The sequence below is a fragment of the Danio rerio genome, chromosome 5 (genome assembly GCF_049306965.1).
Source record: "Danio rerio strain Tuebingen ecotype United States chromosome 5, GRCz12tu, whole genome shotgun sequence".
In the NCBI taxonomy this organism is placed as follows: domain Eukaryota; kingdom Metazoa; phylum Chordata; class Actinopteri; order Cypriniformes; family Danionidae; genus Danio; species Danio rerio.
The window spans coordinates 55683580-55700036 of NC_133180.1; the positions used below are offsets into that span (position 1 = coordinate 55683580).

A 16457-nucleotide genomic window follows, 5' to 3' on the forward strand; every position below is an offset into this window, starting at 1 on the left:
TCTCTCTTCATAATCCTGTAGAGGAAGAAAGGGATGAGCACAACAGGGCTCTGGTATTAAACCAGATAATGCACAAGCTCCTGGGACTGGCAAATCAATTACCAGTTTAATTTTATCCTTCAAACACACCACCCAACTGAATGAATTCACTTTATTTATGTATCCATAAAATTAAATTGTGGGATCTATATGTGCATACTAATCTGAGGATGTAAACTTAAAGTAATATTAACTTATGTTAACATGATGATGGCTACATTGTGTAATTTAGTCTCATTAGTCTCAAGTGCAAAATCTGTCACTATAGATGACTTATTTTGAAAAGGTACACATCTATACCTTATTTAGACCTAAGGAGTAAATTATAGTTCATTAATGGTATATATTAGTACTTAAAACACACATATTACTTTTCAAATAGTACACATTAGAACCTTATGAAATGGCACCGCCCCTGTGAAAACTTTTGTACTTTAATTTCAGGGAGTATAAGGAAAGGTAAGCTTATATGTGTACACCAGGCCTGTACAGTATGACTGGCACGCAACTGGAGGTTTCCACTGGTTGAACTGAGAGCTCAAGGGCACAGAGACGTGGTGTGACAGATGAAATAGGATTGGCTGGAGAGATGAGCTTTTATTTTGAGCACAGGCCCGCTGTCGTCTCACTCTACAGGAACAGCCTGCTCTACCGGAGCCTGAGACCCCTTCAATTCTACAGGTCAGTACAACCAAGTACTTGCTTTAGAGTGTTTTAAGCTTTATTTTATCAGCAGAATAGTTGCTACAGTGCTGGTAAACACTGTTTTATGCAATTATTTTCAAACTAAGGTTGATTTTCTTGACGCAAAATGCCTATTTATAATTGAAACGGTGTAAAATAAGGTTTGATTTGCTTTTGTAATGCATACTTTCTACGATGTTGTTTAGTTTATGTAATTTACACCAACACATTCTCCGAATCCACCATGAAAGTAGAACACTAGAACAGCTACACTTTCTCATTGAAAGCCCCTCTGAATGCTGACCACATCATGTGATCTTTGTAACACATGCCAGCACGGCTTTGACACCATTGCGTTAGACATTTTACTCTGACTCTATGTCACGGTTGACCTTTTCTGGTGTATATGCATGTACACTTTAAATATCTGGATTACTGAGACAATAAATTCTTCACATAGATCATAAAATTGAGTATTTACAGTAGAAGAATAATAGTGATGACACATTCTGTTGTTTTTGTGTAAGGTTTTAAAGGTAAGAAGGGAACATGCATGTGACACATAGGCTACATGTGTGATTCCAGAGCATGTGAAATATAAGCCAGCACTTATTACTTTGGCATTAAGATCAAAGCCAATGTATATTTGGATACAAACCAGTGGAAGCCCAGACCAGTCAGGACACAGAGGACGCTCATAAAGGTTGCCAAACAACTATATCACGGCTAACGTGCTTTAAAACTTTGAAAAGGCTTCGGCATGGCTGAATATTAACACACTGTTTGTCTGATTAAGGTTTACTCTGTTGTTGATTCTACCATAGAGGAATAGCCTAATCAGTTTAGAATTGTAATCCAGTTATCTTTACTCAGCCTAGTGTTGTTCAAACCCACATGACTTTCATTCATCTTCAGAACACAAATATAATTATTTTTGTTTCATATATCTTCATTCATTCATTTTCCTTCTGCTTAGTCCCTTAATCCATCAAGGGTCGCCACAGCAGAATGAACCACCAACTATTCGAGCATATGTTTTATGCAGCAACCTGAGAAATATCCATACACACTTATTCACACTCATTAACCCAGGCCAATTTAACCTATTCGATTAACCTATACCTCATGTGCTTGGACTGTGGGGGAAACCAGAGCTCCCCGAGAAAACCCATGCCAACGTGGGGAGAACATGCAAGCTCCACACAGAAATGGCAACTGACCCTGCCGGGATTCAAACCAGCGACTTTTTTGCTGTGAGGTGACAATGCTAACCACTGAGCCACTGTGTCGTCCCTTCATATATCTTTTGAATATTAATTAAAAGTTCATGCAACCAAACTATTATGCATTCATTACAAATGGCTTAGTACAAAGCATCTAATGTATGCAGAATTAAATATAATTTAATACAAATATTTAGCAGAGACAACATTACTTAAGCTTTTATTTGCATATGCTGTAAACACAGAGCACCACAAAACCATGATTATCTTTAACAATAGATTGACCAAAATGAGAGAACCTTAAAAACAGCTTTGCGTTGTGAAGATGAATAAAATAAAATAAAATAAAATAAAATAAAATAAAATAAAATAAAATAAAATAAAATAAAATAAAATAAAATAAAATAAAATAGGTTAGGAGCAACATGAGAGTAAATAAATAAATAAATAAATAAATAAATAAATAAATAAATAAATAGTTTTTGTTACTAGCATAAGCTAATCTGAATGTAAAAGCATTTATTTATTATACATACACAAGAAATTATAAGTTTAAAAATGACAGCTTTTAATCAAATGTCTATACTTGTTGTGTCTTTGTTGGAGTTGATAAACTATTATTTTTGACTCAATTTTAGGGCAGTAATTTAGGAAACTTCAACAGTGTTCATGTTAAACAAAATTGAGGCTACTTCTCGATATTGTTGTTAATTTATAATGGTACTTAAAATAATGAAACTAATAATACATTGCTGGTTATGTTTTGCCATATAATAATGTAAGTTCTTGTTTGAATGATTGATTCACTGAATCATTTATTCTGATGATTCATTCACAGTAGCTGATCATATAGAAAGGAAGCAAGTCATGGTTTTTATTATTATTTTAATTTAATTATTGTGAATTGTTAATCACTAAATCAAAGGATCTACTCAAAAACATTGTTGCTCAGAGATGCACAAATGTTCTGCTCCAGCTGTGTTTGGACCTCTTAATATAGGTAAAACAGAAGTACTATCTAAAAATGTAACACTCAGTGGTAACTTTTATTACAAATTTGTTCAATGAACACATATAAAATCAATATCGCGTTGAGTTTAAGAAAAGTGCAACTCAGTACAAAGTACAAATCAAAGGTATTATTATTATTTTTACATCACAGATTATTAAGAAATCAGTTTGTGTGATATTACATCAATATACCTATGAAAAAAACTAAAACTCAAGTAAGTTTTTTTTTTCATTCATAACCTATTATTAATAGGTTAACAATAATAATCGAATAATCAAATACTAATAATGTAAGGCCATGTTTTTCTTTGTTTTTGCAAAGTGAGTGACAAATTTGATATGTCCAGTTTGCACATAGCAAAATTTACTAAGTGATGTAATTGCATGTAACTAACCAAATCTCCCTAGTAAAGGCATGTCATTATATAATATGACATACAATAGAGTCAGATTTAGCCCTCCTGAATTATTAGCCCCCTGTATAGGCCTGTACATATTTTTTACTAGATATTTACTAAGCTTCTAGTTTTCTGCTTAAAGTGACATTTAAAGCCTTATCCAATCTTACGGCAATTCATAACATTTTGATTTAGTGGCTAATTCATTTGAATTTGTACAATCTCATTTATACAGTTTAGTAAGATTTCCTTATCACCCTAATGAAAGTTGGGTTTATGGGTAGTGTTGGGTGCCACACCTTCATTTTAAAATCGTAGCCCCTAAACTGACACAGCGTAAAATACTTACGTTTTCTCATGAGATCAGGCTGGCTTAACTAGATTACTCACTTTAGTTAGGCAAGCCAGGGTAATTAGTCAAGTCATTGTGTCACAATGGTTTGTTCAGTAGACAATACAAAAATTCTAGCCAAAATAAAACAATAAGACTTTCTCCAGAAAAAAAAATATTATAGAAAATGCTGTGAAAAATTAATTGCTCTGATAAACACCACTCATAGGAAAATTTTGAAAAATATTTACAGGACAGCTAATAATTTTCTTTAACTGTATATATAAATACACTGTAAAAAATCCATTCCAATTCATTTTGCTACACGTTTGCAATAACATTTTAAAATACTTGAACACTCATATTTATGTAAATGTAACGTTCATCTTAAGTTCAGGTGAGTGAGTGGTGACAACCGCAAGCATGTTCAGTCGAGTGTTATCCGGACGCAACTCTGCTGTGGTGGCGGCCAGCCTAGGTGCAGGTGCCCTGGTCTCCAGCTACATCATGACAGAGTCAGGAGTCTCTGCTGGAGAGAAGACAAAGCTTTACCCACCCAGGTAAAGGATTCACTATCCATCATACAACAATCAGTTTCCAGTTGACATGAGAATATCAATACAGCAACACACTGTAGAAAGATATAAAATATGTAAAATATGTGTGCTGTTTTTTTCTCATAGCGCGGACTTCCCAGATCTGCGCAAACATAACAACTGCATGGCTTCTGCTTTGACCCCTGCTATTTATGGTCGTCTGAGAGACAAACTGACCCCCAATAACTGGAGTGTTGACCAGTGCATTCAGACCGGAGTGGACAACCCTGGTCATCCCTTCATCAAGACTGTGGGGATGGTGGCTGGCGATGAGGAGAGCTATGAGGTACGAACCAGAAATAAATGCAAGTGTAAAACAGCTTTGGTGGATTTCAAACTTAAATATGAGAAACATTACATGTTGGTAACACTTTCTTTTGATGGTCCCCAAATTACAACCGTGTCAAATTGGTGTAATTTAGTACACTGTCTGCTTAATATTACTTTGTTTCAGCAGAAATTTTAAAGGAAACTTTTAAGGATGTCAAATTGTCAACATTTACCACAAATTAGAATTAGTTGACATAAAATTGCAAAAGTTAATAGAGCCAACAGAATTTCCAAAGAGGATCATTAACATAAAGTGCAGTCTTTAGGTAATAGGCTCATTTATTTGACAAGACCACTTTTAGCTTAGCATAAATCACTGAATCTGATTAGACCATTAGCATCTTACTTTAAATTTTAAGAGAAGCTTGACTCTTTTGTAGTTTTATTGTAAACTAAGGCCAAAAGAAAATGCAAAGTTTCTATTTTCTAGGCTGATATGGCTGTGGCTTGAAAACAACAACAAAAAAAGGTGTTCCTTTAAGCCAGCAAAATAAAAGAAGTAACAGAGCTGAAATGTTATGCAGAAATGTAGGCAGAAAAAAAACCCATAAAATAACAGCAGTTAAATTACAGACATAGAATAACACATTTTGCTCATTTTACAGTGTACTGTATATCACATAAATTGAAAAAAGATAAAACTTCAGGTGTAGTTCCAGACCCTAGACCCCCTGTCTGTCATTTAAAAGCCCTAAAACATCAACAAGATATATTTTTAAAAATTTAATAACAAAAAATGCTGATATGAAAAACAGTAAACCAAGTTATTAACCGAGTAAATTTTAAAAATGTTTTTGCTAATCTGCATATTTGTGGTAATTAATTAAGGTGCGATTGTTTTGCTTCTGCATCAACCTAACGTGGGAGATAGTGTGTTGTGAAATTCTCCTACATTTATTCATTCATTCTTTTTTTTTTAGCTTAGTCCCTTTATTAATCTGGGGTCGTCACAGCAAAATGAACTGCCAACTTATCCAGCATATGTTTTACTTTCTGTTACTGTTACAACCATCAAAAATGTGTCACTGAATAATGTTTTATCTAAAAATGAAACATTACGTTTTTATAAAAAAATTGATTAAATATTGATATAATTATATGCCATTGTAGTTTTTGTTTACAATATTATTATGTTACATTTGTACATAACCATATCAGCAGTAATGAAGCTGACCTTCTATAAAGGTGACCTTCTAGGACAGCTCCAGAAGAACTTATATACACACAAATGTAATTAACAGAACAGGGATGGGATGTGTAACTGAACCATAAGATGAACCAGTGGGAAGAAAATAAAAGAAAATAAACAATGAGCATGAAAAGAATTCAGAACAGAATCAAGACATAACAAACACATGTGATAATACCTGAAGAGTTCAGATGCACACACACACACAAAAAAAAAAAACTCTAAGTGCCATCTACATGTTTCTATTAAAGTGAGTTTTTTTTCTCATACTCTTGCATTTAGGTTCAGTAATTGCTTGTTTATGGATTATGAATAGTTCTTTCATTGCCATTAAAATAGAGGAAAATAAACAAAAGAGGCTGAGAAATTTTTCAGACAGCACTCAGAGGTTTTGCATCTGTGAACTTTACAGCCTGTGAACTTTACCACTGACTATGGTTGTGATTCTCAGGTGTTTGCTGATCTCTTTGACCCAGTCATTAAGGACAGGCACAATGGTTATGACCCTAAAACCATGAAGCACCCAACAGACCTGGACAGCTCCAAGGTATAGACTACTGCTGATGTCTTTGATGATGGCCTTTAACAACAACAACAAAAAAAAAAAAAAAACAGAACTGATGCAAGATGACTAAACTGAAATATTAATTAGTTACACTGAACACAATGTTTCTATCGATGTCCTTTGAATAGATCACCAATGGGATGTTCGACGAGAAATACGTGCTGTCATCCCGTGTGCGCACAGGTCGCAGTATTCGAGGACTCAGTCTGCCACCTGCCTGCTCCCGTGCTGAACGCCGTGAAGTAGAGCGTGTGACTGTCCAGGCTCTTTCTGGACTGAAAGATGACCTGGCGGGCAAATACTACAGCCTGACAGAGATGACTGAACAAGAGCAGCAGCAGCTGATTGATGTAAGTACACGTCTGAAACACTGTCGGAAAAGGACAACAGAAAGCAGCCCCAATTGCACTCACCAGCCAATTTATCAGGAACCTCTGTTAAGCATTGGGTTAGGCCTCATTTAGCCTTCACAGGCACCAGGATTCTTTATATCCAGTTTTGGTGAGCCTGTGCAACTTGTGTCTGTGCAAACAACATGGTCGTTATCATCTTCTGCTACTGCAGCTCATCTGTGTCAAGGTTGGACATACTGTATATTCAGAGATGCTGTTCTGCAGACCATGTACCCTATAACACTAGGTGCAATGTGATGTCAGGTGCGACACAAGGGCAAAAATAGAGAATTGTTGTGTTTATATCATTCCAATATGACAGTGGACACACTGTACCTACACATAGTTCTGTCCAAACAGCTTAAAAGTTGATATTTATCATAGGTGCCCTTTAAATGGACTGTGCCATTGACCAACTAAATGCTGGCCTAAAATCTATGGTGCAGGTTTTTTAATTTACTTATTTATTTTTGTTATTTAAAGAGTGAGTTGGGGATCGTTATATTCAAAACATGCATGAACATTGCTTAATACACACACAGGGATGTGCAGCCACCGAGAATTTCTTTAAATGTGAAACATTAAAGGGTTAATGTTACATTCTTTAGCTGTTATTTATAAACTAAGGGTATTCTTGACATCAAATTTAATAGTTTTGTGGGTGTAACCAGAGAATGGAAAAAGAACTGACTGAAAGACTGAATGCCCCAGATATCATTATTTATTGCCCATACAATCAGTGAAAAACAATACAAAATATACTAACTGTATTAAAGAAACTAAACTAAATATAAAAAGTAAAGCATGGAAAAGAAACATCTTCAAAGTACCAAATATATATATATATATATATATATATATATATATATATATATATATATATATATATATATATATATATATATATATATATATATATATATATATATATATATATATATTGTTAATTCATTTTAAGAAATTTAACTATTTAAAATGTAAAGCTTGCTTTAATATAAAACATAGAAAAGAAGAATGAGTGATATAAAAACAGTAAAATAAACAAAAATTAAATAAAAGTAGAAAGGCTGCATTTCAGGACTTGGGGCCCAGTGACTGAAGTTGGGGCCCTGCTCCTCCCATGCCTCCTTCACCTCAGGGGACTTGGCTGGAAACTGGCTGATTCCTTGCTAGTGAAGCTTTTATTTTTTTCACTTACAAAGTATGCCATGTAAACAGTGAATGATCCATGGTGCGACTGTGAGAGATGATTGGTTTAATGCATGTTACAGCCACAACCAGTAATAACTCATAAGGATAACCCATTTAAAACATGCTCTGGGTGTGCAGACTGTTTTTTTCCATTATAAAAAAGGCAAAATTATTTTTGGTTTAGATTGTTAAAATAGATCCCCTGATGTTATGACTTCAGGAGCCAATGGTGGTGAGGTTCCATGTGCAGCTTTATTAAATGGAGGATGGTCATACAGGCAGGGTCATGACAGGAGCAGACAGAAGCATAAGGGGTCCACAATGAAAACACCAGGCAGAAAACTTATCTGAAACGTGGAACAGTCCTGTCAACAAAACAGGCAAAAAACAGTTTTTTTCTTTCTTCCCAATTCTGGGTCATGGTTTGAACGTGAGTTAATTGTTTGACTGTATTAAGCTGCTGCAGTACAGTTGGCTGATTAGAGATTTGCTATATCTTGCAGTTTAACAGGTTTACCTAATAAAGTGACTGGTAAGTGTATATTTAACTTTTCTGAATATTGGCTGCAGTGTCTTACAGAACTAAAGAGGTCTCCATTAGAAAGTTATGGCAGTATATTATTCTAATGTACAGTGAAAGACAAATACCTGTACAAACAAATCCAGCAAGTATTCAGACTAATATTTAATGAAGAAATCAGAGAAAAATGCAAACACACATAGTATAGTCACATACTTTGGCCTACAACGCTGCATTGTTTTCTATCTGTACATAGACATTTGTTGACCTTTATAATGTTTTGTGATGTTATTTAACAATAAAAAAGCTGGTCAACTGATCAATTCTTGCTGTTATAGCTAGCTTTGGAGCCACTAGTCCAGTATCAAAGACACAGCTGCATTTTATAATTCTTTAACAAACCTCACTGCTCTTGTCTTATGATGGCCTACCAAAGGAACACTTCCTCTTTGATAAACCCGTGTCTCCTCTCCTCACCGCATCTGGTATGGCTAGAGATTGGCCAGATGCTCGTGGCATTTGGTAAGAACATGCAGTTAGAGCATATCATTTCCCAATAGCAAATCCTTTTCCTAGTCCCCCGTAAACTTTTGTATTTCAGATGTTTTTGTTGTTGTTATAATTCTATGTGAACATTGCAATACAAACAATATAGAAATACAAATAAAATTTACAAATAATAATATTTGGTCATACTGAAGCCTCAAAATCCAGACAATAGCTAAGGGGTTGACCCATTCTTGGAAAATGACACTATCTGACAAAAATATTGTCGTGGATCCCAGTTGTAAGAGCAACAAATAATAGCTTGACTATTAGTTGATCATTTGGAAAAGTGGCAGAAGATTGATTTTTCTGATGAATCATCTGTTGAACTGCATCCCAATCATCACAAATACTGTAGAACACCTATTGGAACCCGCATGGACCCAAGATTCTTGCAGAAATCAGTCAAGTTTGGTCATGGTTTGGAGTTACATTCAGTATGGGGGCGTGCTCAAGAGGGTAAAGTCTAGATCGGATATGTAGCTGGTTGGAAGTGCAATATGCACATTAATATAACAGCATTTTTTATGACACTGTATAACAATAATTAATATTTTTATAGTACTGTGACGGTTGGGTTTAGGGTTGGGGTGGCAGTAGGTGTTAAAAATACAATTTATTCGGTAAATTAATAGATTACATCAATAATATTCGGTACATTTACTGTTTTTACATTACCGTGAAGGTTGGGTTTAGGATTGGGGTAGGGATAGATGTTAATAAAATACAATAAATAGGAAATTTCATGAATAATAGAAATAATTCTCGTTAACATCAGGCTGCAAATGTATCCAATCTAGCAACAACAGTGCAAGAGATCTGCAGAGATGGCAACATCAACAGCCTGAGGTATCAAGACATTTGTGCTGCCCATTACATTCCATACCGCAGGAGAGGGCAAATGTATGTTACATTATTTCTGTAATGTGACAGGACTTTTGTCTAAGTAAAGACAAACAGACCTTACTGTCGTGATGATATAATAATAAATCAAGGCATGATCAAATTTTATTTTGGTAAAATAAGCGTAATCTACAGGCGTTTGCCTTTCATATAAGCCACTTCTGATACCAAATGATCAACTAGAAGTGAACTTGAATAAGAGACATCAGGTAGTGTGTGAGTGTGTCTATATACATACAGTTGAAGCCACAGTTATTAGCCCCCCATTATTTTTTCCTCAAAAATAGGAAAAAAGGTTCCGAGGTTCCACAACCTATCCATCTTATATTCTTAAAGTGACTTAATAGAAAGAACATTTTTGATTATCAGAAAAAGATTTCAATTGTTAGATGCATTTTGTTCTTGTCATTGTATTTTGCAAAAATGCCACTTACATTGCAAAAATGCCAATGTACAATATAAGCTTGTTAATAGTGAGAAAAGGTTAATTAGAAATTTTCATAATTTCATTAATCTAAAAAACTAAAATCGTAATAATCTAAAAATCTTTGCCACTATTAACAAGCCTATATTTTACAATGACATTTTAATGGATGTTAAAAGTTCTTTTTGTAACCATCAATCCCAGTATAAAGAACCTTATTTTAAAATAATGTTGGTCGAGTTCTGCATTGTGCAGTTTAAATGCATTATCGGGAGATATTTCCTAATTGAACCCGTCCAGGCTTTTCTTTATTACCTTTTATTTTCTTTTCTGTACCAAAAATTCCAGGACCACTTCTTGTTTGACAAGCCCGTATCCCCCCTGTTGACTTGTGCAGGAATGGCGCGGGACTGGCCCGATGCCAGAGGCATCTGGTATGGTGCATGAGGCCTGCATCACCAGAGTGCATGTATAAAGAGCATGTGCATGTGTGTGTGTTACATAATGACACTCCCAGAGTGCCTATTTTTACTCAGTGATTCATTGTGTCACACAGTATGACAACTACTAAACATGGAATCACAAGCTTGAATTTGATAATGAAGAAACAAAAAGTGTTTTTGCTACATTTTCCTGATATTAACAACAATTTCTCCTCATGTCCAGGCACAACAATGAAAAAACATTTTTGATCTGGATCAACGAGGAGGATCACACCCGTGTTATTTCCATGGAAAAGGGTGGGAACATGCAGAGGGTGTTTGATAGGTTCTGCAGAGGACTCAAAGAGGTATCATTGTTAAAGCACTCAAAACCAGAATGCTCATTGTCTGTAAATTAAAGAAAAACTTAATAAGAAAGCTTATTAAAACAAATTTCATGTTTAACAATCCATTTGAGAAAACATACTGTTTAAAAGCTTGAAGTTTGATCCCCTTACAGTATGTAGTTTTTCATTTTATAAGCATTTTGCAAGCTTGAAGTGTAATTTTAACATTTTTTACATTGATCCCTTTCAGGTTACTTACTTTATCCCTATTCAGATTGTAATTGTTTCCTATGGAGACATCTATAAAATAAACAGTATTTTTTTTTTTATTTTTTTTTTTTTTTACAAATGGTGGAAGTTCTGAATTTGTATGCTGATAAAATCACAGACCACTTTAAATGCTGAGTATATTTTGTGAAACATGAGAAATAGTTCATCCAAATAAGGCTTTAGGCAGCAAGGTTTTTTTTAAAGTTTCACAATTTTTTTTATTTCAATACTATTTTTAAATGTGCTTTTAAATCAAATCAAATCTCTTTTATTGTCTCATCATCAGCAGCATGTGTGCTAAGATTAGTGAAAAGCTGCTGGCTCCAGACAGTACAAAATACAGACAGTGCAAATACAATGACAGCAAAATACAACAGCATACTCCCAAAAAAACAGGACAATATAAAACTGACAGCGATATGTGCAATGAATAGGTGTCCACATAGTTGTAGGCAGTATTGTTTCCATCATGGATTGGTTAAAGTGCAGTGAATATATTGATGGTGTGCAGTGAGAGGTATGGAAGAGTCTGTGTGTGGTGTGTTAGGTGATCATCAGCCTGATAGTCTGAGGGAAGAAACTTTACTTCATTCGGCTGGTGTGTGACCGGATGCTGCGGAACCATCTGCCTGAGGGTAGCAGAGAGAAAAGTCTATGGCTTGGGTGGCTGGAGTCGCTGATTATTCTCTTGGCTTTCCTCATGCACCACCTGGTGTAAATGTCCTGGAGGGAGGGAAGCTCACCTCCTAGTACTCGTCCAGCACTTCGCACAATCCTATGTAGGCCTTTGCGATTGCTGCTGGTGCTGATTCGATTTTAGTTTGTTCTGTTAATGGTTCTATTAGTTTTAGTTTAATTTTTATTTTTGTGAACACATTTCTATTTAGTTTTTATTCATTCGTTTTCCTTTGGCTTAGTTTCTGATTTATCAGAGGTCACCACAGTGGAATGAACCACCAACTATTCCGGCATATATTTTATGCAGCGGATGCCCTTCTTGCCACACCCCAGTACTGAGAGACACCCATTCACACTCATTCATATACACACACTCATAAACTAGGGCCAAGTTAGTTAATCAATTTAACTAAAGCGTATGTGCTTGGACTGCGGGGGACACCAGAGCACCTGGAGGAAACCCACGCAAACACTGGGAGAACATGCAAACTCTAGACAGAAATGGCAACTGACCCACCTGGGATTCGAACCAGAAACCTTCTAGCTGTGAAGCAACAGTGCTTACAACTGAGCCACCATGTTACCCCATTTAGTAGAGTTAATTGAACACATCCAGTTGAAGACCAGAGCAAAGATTAATGCTTGCATAGCTTACATTATATTGATCAGAATAAAATACAGTAATGGTTTGAAAAGACATTCCACTGAAAACTATACACATTTTGAAAAATGCAGACAAATTTTTGGTTAAATGCCTACATTTTTGATATTTTATGTTTATACAAAATAGTTTTTTGCACTGTGTTTGGTTGTAAAAGTGTCATTACAAGTTTTTTACTAAGTAAAGTTTATTCATTAATTCCTAACCCACTATAAAGAGCCAGGGTTTTTTCACTACAGTCATCTTCGATTTGAAGAATCCCCCCTTCCACCCCTACCTTTTCACCTTTCCCTCCATAGGGCAGCATGGTGGCCCAGTGACTAGCACTGTCGCCTCATAGCAAGAACGTCACCGGTTCTAGTCCTTAAACAGGCCGGTGGTCGTTTCTGTGTGTAGTTTGCATGTTCTTCCCGTGCTTGCGTGGGTTTTCCCCGGGTCCTCCGGTTTCCTCCCACATTACAAAAACATGCACAACAAGTAAATTGATAAATCTAAATTTGCAATACAGGTAATCTCATACTGCAGCATATCTTTTAATAGCATTCAATTTTTAGTCATCAGCTCTTATCAAGGGGGAGTTGTCGAGATCTACCTGAGCTCGAGGCTCCCCTCTCTTCCTCCAAACGGGAGGGAGTCTTGGGCTCAAGAACCTTTGAGCACAGGGCTCTCTCCCGAGACAGCATGCCAAACTTGCTTATAATCAATCATCAGCTAAGTGTGAACTCTTGAAACAGCCACAGATTAGACTTTGACAGAGAACAATCGTTATTAATTCTGAAAATATATATATATTTACACTAATTATTATTTAATTTCAGTTAGTTTTTAAGAGACTTTTTATTTAGCTTTGGTTTTCACGTAGTGTTCATTTTATTATTTTATCTCACTTAAACAATATTTTTAGTTTTCATTTATTAAAATAACCTTGTTAGGCAGTTTACTATGCAGTTGCTGGGGTGTTTAGAGTAGATGTTATGTGCTACTAGGTTGATCAGAGGCATTTCTACACAGTTGCTTGTATGTTTATTTCATTATTGGTTGCATTTTTAAGACAGATTGATAGTCTTATTTAATTTTTGAGCATTCTGTTATGGTTGATGTTAAGATTTTTCAGATTTCTCAATCATTTAGAAAACTGTCAATCCAATCAGTTAGACAAGATATTGCAGTCACAACAGCCTTTGGAAGATTGGAAGTAGAAAGATTGGAAGCAAAAGATTGGAAGTAGATTTGATGTTTCCAGCTTTAAAGGTGCAGGAGGAGGTTATACTTCATTTCAGGTGTAAAAAGAATAATAATGTATTGACTTCCTTTAGCCAACATAATAAATGCAGTTGGTGACATTTGTTTCTTCCAGGTGGAAAGACTGATTGAGGAGAGAGGCTGGGAGTTTATGTGGAACGAACGTTTGGGATACATCCTGACCTGTCCTTCTAACCTCGGCACTGGGCTAAGAGCCGGAGTTCACGTCCGTCTGCCCATCCTAAGCAAGGTATTGCAATCTCACATGGGTCAATCTATATCTTCTACACCTGTGTAAATATGGTGAAACATACATTGGTGCAAAGCCAAGACTGCAGAATCAGTTCCAGTCAAAATTGATCAAATGAAATGTGTGAGAATAAACTACAATTATATCCATGTATATAACATAGACAATATACATGTGTGCATACGAGTCTAGACAGTTGAATAGAAAACTTAAACAGAATAAACGGTTTAATAGAAAGAAAATTTTTGTCAACACATTTTAAATAGTTTTAATATCTCATTTCTAATAACTGATTTCTGTTGTCTTTGCCATGATGACAGTAAATATTATTTTCTTACTACTTTTTCACAACTTTTCACTTTCCTTTCACTACTTTTTCTCTGCTGACTGATGATTGCCTTCATTTCAATGTTATATCCTTCTTAATAGGACAAACGCTTCAATAAAATTTTGGACAATCTCAGGCTCCAGAAACGTGGCACAGGAGGTGTGGATACTGCGGCAGTGGGTGACACTTTCGACATCTCCAACCTTGACCGTCTAGGCAAATCTGAGGTAAACATCTGCCCTTAAATAATGCCTTTATCAAAGCCCTACAAGTGCTTTTAATATGGAAAAGAAATACTAAATTGCCGACTTAAAAATATTCAGATGACTTGTCTCAGCAAAAGTTATAAACCTATTCAACTAAGGGAAAACATACTGTAACTGTATTGTTGTATGAAGTATATCTTAAAAAAAAAAAGTCAGGCAGTGATAAATTCTATTTTATTTGGCATTTTTGTTTAGGTTGAACTTGTTCAATGTGTGGTTGATGGCGTCAACTACCTGATCGACTGTGAAAAGAAGCTTGAGAAGGGCCAGGACATTACTGTCCCTTCACCAGTGTCCCAGTTCAAGAAATGATGACATCTTCCTAAATGGAGCAAGGCAGCTGAGATCTGTAACCTTCTCTACGGGTCTTAATATATGAAACTCAACTAAATAAATAATTCTTATTTAAATCTAGTCTTGTGGAATCTTTCCCATTAACTGATACTATAGTTGCTGAAAGTGGGAGCCAGCCTGCAGATTTTGGATGGTAAGAGAAAAAGAAGGTTCACAGAAAAAGATGTAGAGATGGGCAATAGACACCTTTCACCGATTTTCACTCCTTTCACACATTTATATAGTTTCACATTATGATCCACCAAGTCAGATAACATGAGACCTGTATAATAAGATTTTTTACATTTTATAATGTTTTGTGGCAGTTTTAGAACACATACTGTAACTGTAAGAAATTGTATGTATGTATATATATATATATATATATATATATATATATATATATATATATATATATATATATATATATTTATTTATATATATATATATATATATATATATATATATATATATATATATATATATATATATATATATATATATATATATATATATATATATATATATATATATTTTACTACTTATTATTGATGAATATGAGTTTCCTTTAGTTATATATTGGGCATTAACAGCCTCTGAAGATTTAATTAAGAGACAATATTAATTCAAAGTGTCAGAGTTGGGAGGGCAGTAAACCTATTATAAATTGTATAATTATATATTTTTATTCAAAGCACTTCAGAGTTCAACAAACCAACTTCATAACTGAGAGGTAGAGAAAAGTTGAAATAACAAAGCAGCTTCCTGCACCATACAGGAAATGCAGTTGAAAGTAAGCAGTGCAACTGCAATATGTCACATGACAATAACAGTTGTAATACTCTACACTCTCGGAAAAAAATGGTACAATGTTGTACCAGTGCAACTGCAATATGTAACATGACAATAATAGTTTTAATACTGTACACTCTAAAAAAAAAAGGTACAAATCTGAAGGTACCACTACAGTGACAAGACACTTTGTACCTTGTAATGTCAAATGTGCTCCATCAAGAACTATTTAAAGAAATTTTGTTATGTCCAAAATGTGTCAATTTATTTTCAGTGAATATAAAATATCAAATACATTTTTAAACAATGTGTTTTTATAAGTTTATTTATGTGTAAAGGCATAATTTTCATTTACAAAACAGAATAAAAACCACTTTAACATAAATCAAAAGATCTACTTTTTTGCTAAACATTTTACAAAAAGCATTCATTCATTATCTTGTCTGCTTAGTCCCTTTATTAATCCAGGGTCGCCACAGCGGAATGAACCGCCAACTTATCCAGCAAATTTTTACACAGCAGATGC

General features: G+C 34.8%; 1 protein-coding gene across 4 annotated transcripts; it reads left to right on the forward strand.

Moving 5' to 3' along the window:
• The first annotated feature begins 666 nt into the window (after nt 1-666).
• On the forward strand, nt 667-15216 carry ckmt2b (creatine kinase, mitochondrial 2b (sarcomeric)). 4 transcript variants are annotated; one of them, XM_005165533.6, is made up of 10 exons: nt 667-720; nt 4079-4246; nt 4370-4568; nt 6253-6348; nt 6495-6716; nt 10691-10776; nt 11009-11132; nt 14078-14212; nt 14642-14767; nt 15002-15216. In XM_005165533.6, exons 2-10 carry the CDS (start codon nt 4110-4112, stop codon nt 15116-15118), a joined length of 1242 nt encoding a protein of 413 aa, XP_005165590.2. In that variant the 5' UTR covers nt 667-720; nt 4079-4109; the 3' UTR covers nt 15119-15216.
• Nucleotides 15217-16457: the final 1241 nt, after the last annotated feature.

Coding starts and splice junctions, on each gene's coding strand:
- ckmt2b (XM_005165533.6), top strand. CDS start 4,110: ATGTTCAGTCGAGTGTTATCCGGACGCAACTCTGCTGTGGTGGCGGCC. Junction 4,569..6,252: donor GCGATGAGGAGAGCTATGAG/GTACGAACCAGA, acceptor TGTGATTCTCAG/GTGTTTGCTGATCTCTTTGA. Junction 11,133..14,077: donor TCTGCAGAGGACTCAAAGAG/GTATCATTGTTA, acceptor TGTTTCTTCCAG/GTGGAAAGACTGATTGAGGA.